This window comes from Xiphophorus couchianus, chromosome 13 (genome assembly GCF_001444195.1).
Source record: "Xiphophorus couchianus chromosome 13, X_couchianus-1.0, whole genome shotgun sequence".
In the NCBI taxonomy this organism is placed as follows: Eukaryota; Metazoa; Chordata; class Actinopteri; order Cyprinodontiformes; family Poeciliidae; genus Xiphophorus; species Xiphophorus couchianus.
Window position 1 is genome coordinate 8427735 of NC_040240.1, and position 8199 is coordinate 8435933.

The window sequence follows — 8199 nt, forward strand, 5'->3', positions numbered from 1 at the left end:
TTCTAGAGTGAACTTTTTTTTTTTTCGTTTCCTGGTTTCCTGTAAGAAACATTTAATCAGAAGCGAGAGTAAGAGGCTGTGTAAATCAACAACAGGTTGGTAATGAATATAAATGATCGATTTGCATTCATTTCTCAACGGGACACTTGTTTGAATGAAACAAAGAATTTAGAAAAAAAGTTTTTCATCATCAGTGAATAAATAAATAAATTCCACCCTCTAATCATTTATAGTAAAACGCAGTTGCTTAAATATTTTCCAAACAAAACCTAGAATACAGATAACATATAAAACAAAATGAAGACTAAAATAATCACTAAACCTTAATGCAAGACAGGCATATTTATTTATTTCAAAATGCCTAAACTTTTAGGTAAAGGAAAAAAAAGCAAATAAATTTGAGAACTATAAGATCAACATTTACATTTTCTAACTTCCAAACTAATTTATTTTAAAGAAAAAACAAATCTAAATAAAATTTCCTGCGGAGATCGTAGCTGTTAACACTGAGTGCAAGTTGCAGGCAAATAACCGGAGCCATGTTTGCCTTCAGGAGCTCATAAATCACCGAGGTGGCATGAAAGAGACGGACGTTAAGGAGAGCAATTGTCGCGTAATGTGCACAAATAATAAAAAACACCCACTTACGTTTTCATACGGGACTCCCCGACTCCTAAAACTAAAAAAGGGGCCGAGTCACTGCATGCGTTTGGTAATAATTCATTTTTATAGCTTGTTTGAACACGGCTCATGGCTCAGAGACAGCAGTAGCAGCAGTAGCAGCAGCCGGCTCGGGATTAAGAGGCTGCGCTCAAACTTAAGCCAGACTCCTTTCGGTATATTGAACATTTATCAAATTCACTCCGAAGAAAAGCTTTCTCAAGTAGAGATTATTGTCTAAGCTTGTTTAACAGGAAATTAGGCGTGTTTGGAGGATTTTACCACATTACTGGACGCTCGTATGTTTCAGCTGCGCCTTAAAGCCTCCTATTCAATAAAGGATTATTTCTAATCTTGCTCAATGTGACTCCTCGTCAGGAATGGGGTTTTTACTAGACGTATTAAATCAACACAACACATCTGAGCCTGATGCTAGAAACCACCAGTTGAAATGAATCGATTAAAAAACGTTTGCACATCAACTCGAACTTTTCACTGAAAAATCTGAAAGCTAAGCAACTGTTTCTGTTTATTTATTATTTGGCGAATAGTTAGGAGTTATATGTCCCTGTGTGTGTGCAGATGTGGTTAGGATGAGGATTGGGGGGAGGTGGGGACACTAAGTGGGGCTAAAAAGTAAATTCAACTTTTTTCCCTCCCATGTCTTTTCGACTAACCCTGGTGGAGGCCGTTTTGACCAAATCATTCCGAGACAGTGCGCCTTTTCTGTGCTCCTGCAGCTCACACAAAGAGCCGTGAAAAGCCTTACGAGGTTCCGGCATGTGGCGACGCTGCTTCTTTCCACGAGCTCAGTGAGGCAGGAGCCTTCGCCCACTCACCGCAGAGGCAGCTGGAGGAGACAGAGAGAAGAGGGAGGGGGGACGGTGGGAGTGGAGGGGAATTGAACCCAGTGGGCTTTTTCCACCCCTCCCCGCTGATGGGAAGTTTCAAACAAATTTCACTTTGTTTTCATTTTTATTTTACGGTGACGTCACATTTCCCCTATCGAAACCTAAACTCTCAAAGATTCAAAAAGGCAACCTCTGTTCAACAGAGAAGCTGCAGCAATTAAAAACAACAACAACAACAAAAACGCAAAGGAAAATAAGAAATTTAAGATGTCGGTCTCATTACAAATAACTTGATGCACTTTAGTCGGAAAGCAACTTAATCAAAACCCACAAAAGATGTTTATTGACGCCTTACGGTGTTCAGAAAGTTGTTGAGGTTGGTTGGTGTAATGTGTTATCCAAGCCTGACTCTTTTACGTAAGACTACATTTGAAGCGACGGCCTAAAAAAGATCATTTGAACCAACACATTCTCACTAAACTAACATATTTTCCACGATGACGTCATAGGTTAGCCAAGCCTGACTTCTTTGATAGTGCTCAATTTGAAGCTAAGGCCTTAAAAAGAAAAAGTCACTTTTTAAACATATTTCCCAGACTGAATAGAGAAGGCGACCCACAGTCCTGAAAAAACGTCAGAGCTCAGACGTTCAGCGGTCTGAGCTCTGTATCAGCAGCGTTGTGGGCGTTTAGCTTCTCTTGGCCTCTGGGGGCGCTCGCTTCTCCATGAGATCCTTTACTTCTCCCTCCCCTTTCTTCTCCTTCCTCGGTGAGAGGTTGTGCATCTGCCGCATGTCTCCCACGCATACTTCCCCCCGCCCCTGCCCTCCGTCTCTCTCTCTCTCTCTCTCTTTCTGCTCTCCAGGCTCTCTCTCTCACTCCTCTTCTTTTCTGCGGCCATTCATTTCTCCGGCAGCTTTATTTGATGATCTTAACAGGATAATCAGCCCACACTCACACCTCAGGCTACATAGGCGCATTTAAGACCTCCTCTCATTATTATATCATTTGATCACCGTACATGCGTAATGAATACATGTGGGAGTGAAACCACAGTAGATGGCAGACCCTCTGACCTGCTAGAGATGAAAAAATGAATACCCCATCATCCTAATGGTGAATGTGTTGTCTTGCCTCTTCATCACCTGTGACAACCCAAACATGAAGCAGTTGCGTTTTTTTTGTTTGTGCGTTATTTTATGAATGAAATGAGAACAAAAACCAACTACCAGTTTAGTGCAAAGAGTTTGTTTTGTGTGTGTGTCGTGTGGCGTGAAACTACATGTACAGGACGGGAGATTTAAGAACATACCACGACAGGGGCGTCTCTTAAAGACTTTGTACGGGGTCGGGGGCCCACTATTAACTTCGAACCAAGACAAAAGCCTTAGAAGAATTAGCAGAGCTTTTATTTTGGTATTTTTGTTACAGTTAAATTTGAAGTTAAGTAATAATAATAATAATAATAATAATAATAATAATAATGAATCAATATTCTTGTGTAGAATATAGAAATCATAAAATTTAATCTGTTATTTTTGTTAAGTGTCAGCTTACACTTTAAAAGGATTAAAAGGGTAGATTTTTAAAAAGTAAGTTGTGTCAATTTAAGATGTGAATCTAATCAGTATACTAAAAACGGACATGTTTGTAAAATATTTGTTGTTTGTGGTTACAGTTCAGTGTTGCCAATTTAACCATATCTGCTTCCTCAGTCTATCCTGGAGTGACATTTTATATGAATCGTAACAAGTAAGATTTGTTGGCGCTTCTTTCCTGACATTTGAACACCCAATTTAATAGGTCAGAGAAAAAAGATGGTCTCCACAATATATTTATTATTATTTATTGATTATTACCCAGACCTAATGTGAGATTAACTTTGTGTTTATGCTCTTCCTTATAGGATAGGGTTGAGAAGCTTGCCTAACTCTGAAGCGTACAGATTGTTGTCTTGCATCAATAAGTAAAACTACATGCACAGAATGGAGAATGATGTGACAGTGGGTGGTGTGAGGTCGGTCACTCCTGTAAATCTGCTCTCAGCCCCTCCACCAACCAGGCCTGACAGTTTCAGATAGACTCTATGTTAAGAGAAAACAAGCCTCTGTGAGTTGTAACATTTATTAATTTTTTTTCTATTTATACATTTGGAGTTTGCACAGTGGCATAGTTGGCATTGTGAGCTTGCATTAATAAGGTTTTGGGTTCAAATCGACGCCTATAGGCTCTATGTGGATGGAGTTCTTGTGTGGATGTGAGGGTTCTTTACGAGTGCTCCGCATTTCTCTAGAGTCCAAGCAGGTGACTCTTAGGTCAATTGGTATTTTAAATGCGTCTGCATGGCTGTTTGCCCCGTGTGTCTCTGTGCTGCCCTGTCCTGTTCCTCACCCAATGACTGCTGGCACCAGTTTCCCCCCTGACTTCCTCCCTGCAAGAATAAGCGGGTAGACAATAGATTTATTTATTTATTTATTTGAGCCTCTTACTGAAGGTTCTCTGCCTCTCTTTCCTCACGACTTCACGACTTCACTAAAAAATAAAGATATGGATAAAACGATAACATTGTTTTGATATGACTTCTGGTTTTTGTTTCCCACACAGTATCCTCATTGGTTCCTATCTGGTCTGAGGAAGTTCTGAAGACGCCCCTGCTGCCACATGAGGTGGAGTGTACAATAGGCAAACACAGATTCCTTGACAATGATACTCCCATTTCGTACCAATTCAATGCCATTTCATTCCAACATACTTTCCATGTACACTGTGAACAAACCAGGCTATATCTGCCTAAAAAATCAAGTGTTTTTATCAATTATTCAGATAAACAGATATAAAATGTTCAACTTTCCACTTTTACATAAACTGTGCCATATAGCCTGATATCTGATGATTTCATATTCCATCCTGCTCTCTCCTCCTGCTAATAGAATTCATTAGTTGGAGTTGTAAACACACTTTACAGCAGAGATGACTGAAGGATAAAAAAAATACAAGTTGGTTGTCAGAGAAGGTACAAAGCAAAGGGTCACGAACTGATACATGGATCAGTCCCGGCTCCTTTACATACCTGCAAAAAAACAGGTACAAAATGACGGAAAGAGGTGAAATTAATTGCACCTCTAAATCTTCTACTGCTTCATTTAACAGTTCATAACAAAAGAAGAAAACTGTAGAAAAATCTAGAAAGGGAAAGGTTGCTCGTTTCAATATTGGGAGGGCAATGTTCCTGCCTCTTCCTTACTGTCACACTGTGACAATATTTGCAGAGTAAAATCCCATAATGTTCAAGCGTGAAACATTTCGTATCGGAATGAGACATTAATAGCCCATACATACCCCGCGGCAATGGTACGCGCACACACACACACACACACACACACACCCGCGCGCGCACACACACACACAGACACACAGAGGGACACTCATACTTGGCCATCCATCCAAGAGCGACTGACGGTGCTACGCATGTGACAACGCCGCTGTTACACTCGAGCAAGACACATGCACACCCCCACACGCGCTAAACCAAAAATAGGCTACCTGGGGGTCAGAGTGCAGGGCCGTCCTCACGGTGAGGTAGCAGAGGATGAAAAGTTAATCTCTCCACCGGTGCAGGAGCGCGCAGCGGGGTTGCTTGCAGCAGCCCTGCTCCCCGCATGCGACCCCGGGACTGTCCACCTCCGTCTGCCTCCTAGCTCATTGTTTGCTTGGCCAATACATTAACGGCATCGCGCGTCACCTTGATCGACGAGCGCTCGGAATTTAAATAGCCCCTCAAACACCAATCTGTCACCGTCCTATAGGGGATAAGGACAAGTGCCTCACTGGCTGACCTGTAGCCACGTGACAGCAGCCGTTCATTGATATCGGTCAGTGCGCGCCCCCTCCTTCCAACACTGATAAGGATAGAGTATAGGTAAAGGTTGGCACGGTCACTTTGGGCAAGGGTGGGTTAGAGGGCGTTTAGTTGGAGAGGACGGTCCCTCAGCCCCTCGGAGAACGATGCCACAATGAGCAGCTTCTTAGACTACTCGGTGATGAGCGGAGAAGGTGGCTCATGCTCCATCAGGGCTTTCCACTCGGACCACGGGATTACAGCTTTCCAGTCCTGCGGGGCTGCTGTCAACAGCTGTGGGGCGGATGAGCACTTCGTGGCAAACAGGACTTCTCCTGACAGCCTCCACCATCAGCCGGCGTCTTACCAGTCTTCTGCAAACACGTTGGGTCTCTCCTACGGAGCCCACCCGGCCTGTAGCTCCAGCTATGGGCCCCAAAGTTTTTGTGCAACATATAACCACTACACGCTGAACCAGGAAGTGGACTCTGGAGCTGCGTTTCCCCAGTGCGGTCCATTGATGTTTTCGGGTAACTTACCCTCCTCCATGGTTCCTCAGCACCGCCACGGTTACAGTGCCACCCCACTGGGCCAGCTGCAGTATAGCCACGCTGCCTACGGAGGCGGACTCGAACAAGCACCCCCTTACCCTGGTGGCTCAAACCCTATGTCACCTCTGCACGCAGCTCACCTGGAGGCTTGTTGTTCACCTCTGTCGGAGGGCGCCTCCTCTGCGCAGACTTTCGACTGGATGAAGGTCAAGAGGAATCCACCGAAAACAGGTGAGTGGGGGGAAATGTGCTTTAACAGCAGAAAGGACACGACGACAACATTTAATCAGACCCGGAAACGATGACATCGCTTTCCCTCGAAACTTTGTCAACATATAGTTGAAAAACGAAAATGAAGACTTAGAGAAAGATTCATGTATTGGTATTTTACACAGTTATGTAAAAGGGCCTAAGATGTTCAAAAGTCAAAAGATGTTCCAAATCCTGTTACAATAGTGAGCATTTTCTCACTACATACGTGAAAAGACTTTATAGACGTCTATTGATGTTTATTGATCGAATATGGTAATTAAGCTTGACAGTTTTGTAATTTTGGGCAGGACATGTTGGCTAAAAATCAAAGATTTTCCTGCAACATGTTTTTGGGCTAAATAAAGACAAGGACTAGCTAACCTTAAGCGTACATCAAAAGACGTCCATAAACATCAATGTTTGAAGGAAACTGCCAACACGTTTGCTTGGTCTAAGCTGCTTGTTATAGTGTAACTTTGACATCTATGTGTTCTTTCCAGCGCTCAGATAACTAAACTCCAAAGGAATTTTTTATCACTCTCAAATTTACAACTTTAAATCTTTAAAGAGAACTCAATGGCATACGTTGATTAGAATACCAGTGCTCCTTTTTGTTTTTGTTTTGTTTTTGTTTTTTTGCAAGAGAAGCCATCAATTTTCTGGTGAGTAAAAGTGGTTCCAGATGCGTAAAACAAGACTGGTTTTATTGGGGGGCATTTTAACTGTTTATGGTACTAAAGAAAACAGGATAAAGCCTTCACTTCTGTCTGCAGGACGATCCGGGGAATACGGTTACGCAGGTCAGCCGAACACTGTCCGGACCAACTTCACCACCAAGCAGCTTACAGAACTGGAAAAGGAGTTTCACTTCAACAAGTATCTGACGCGGGCGCGCCGCGTAGAGATCGCGGCCGCGCTGCAGCTGAATGAGACTCAGGTAAAAATCTGGTTCCAGAACCGGAGGATGAAGCAGAAAAAGCGTGAGAAGGAGGGGCTGCTGCCGGCCAAAGCTCCCCCCGCAGAACGGGAGGAAATCATCCCGGAGAAAATGGACGATGCAGCATCTGAGAGGTCGACCTCGTCTTCCCCCTCTACTCCCTCCCCCTCATCCTCCACCGTGTCTTCGACGGGCACTGACACTTACGCCTCCAACTGAGGACCAACTCTTTACCTCTTTAGGCCACGTGAGCCTGACCACCAAAGTTAAAGATTGTTGCGACTGATATTTGCGTGTACATTTATAGACTTTTGGGGCATTTCCCAATAATACGGACAATGGCTTAAAGGTTTTAGAGTTGTTGTATAACCACTAACGTGTCTGCACGAAGCACTATTGTCCAGTCATGATTTGAAATGTGTTTATTTGCTGAACATGTGGCTTCCCATTTATAAAACTAAGTGGAAAGACTGCCACCCCTATGCCCTATACCATGACCCAGTGCTGCTTTATTTAAAAAATAAAGAGACAAATCTGCACACACACAAACAAATACCTCAAAAAAATAATAATAATAATAAAATAGTGCCAAATTTGTGCACCACCGGCCACAGGCGATGCTGTTAATGGGGCATCACGCAATCAACGAGATGACCTCGTTTATTTATCGTTAGTGAATGAATAGTTACAGTAGCTGTTTCATCGATGTCACCTCTGTCTTTTATTTTGTCTGTGCGCGCGCGCGTGTGTGTGCGTGATGACTGTTTGAATGTACTATATGGGATTTGCATGATATGTAAAGCCTTCATGTATCACCAGTGGGGCGCTGAGTTTTATCAGTTGCGGAGCCGGTCCTTCAGGGCTGTGAAAGGCTTTCATCTGCTGTTCCATTTAATCAAGTGGGACGAATGTAAAGTGTTTTGTCCAGAGAGGCGTTTACGGGTCAATCGTGTGTATTAAAGTACGTTTAAATATAAATCTTTTCCTCTGTGTCACTTTTTTTTTTTTTTTTTGTCTCCTGCGGGGTAGATATTGGGAATGATGTAGCGTAACATGGGAACTTAGAGCCATCTAAGCAGTCTATCAAATCTAAATCCGCTTGACATATATT

General features: G+C 43.0%; 1 protein-coding gene across 1 annotated transcript; it reads left to right on the top strand.

Moving 5' to 3' along the window:
- Positions 1-85: 85 nt before the first annotated feature.
- hoxa1a (homeobox A1a) lies at positions 86-8035 on the top strand. The gene is made up of 2 exons (XM_028035436.1): positions 86-6130; positions 6925-8035. Exons 1-2 carry the CDS (start codon positions 5524-5526, stop codon positions 7305-7307), a joined length of 990 nt encoding a protein of 329 aa, XP_027891237.1. The 5' UTR covers positions 86-5523; the 3' UTR covers positions 7308-8035.
- Positions 8036-8199: the final 164 nt, after the last annotated feature.

Coding starts and splice junctions, on each gene's coding strand:
- hoxa1a (XM_028035436.1), top strand. CDS start 5,524: ATGAGCAGCTTCTTAGACTACTCGGTGATGAGCGGAGAAGGTGGCTCA. Junction 6,131..6,924: donor GAGGAATCCACCGAAAACAG/GTGAGTGGGGGG, acceptor TTCTGTCTGCAG/GACGATCCGGGGAATACGGT.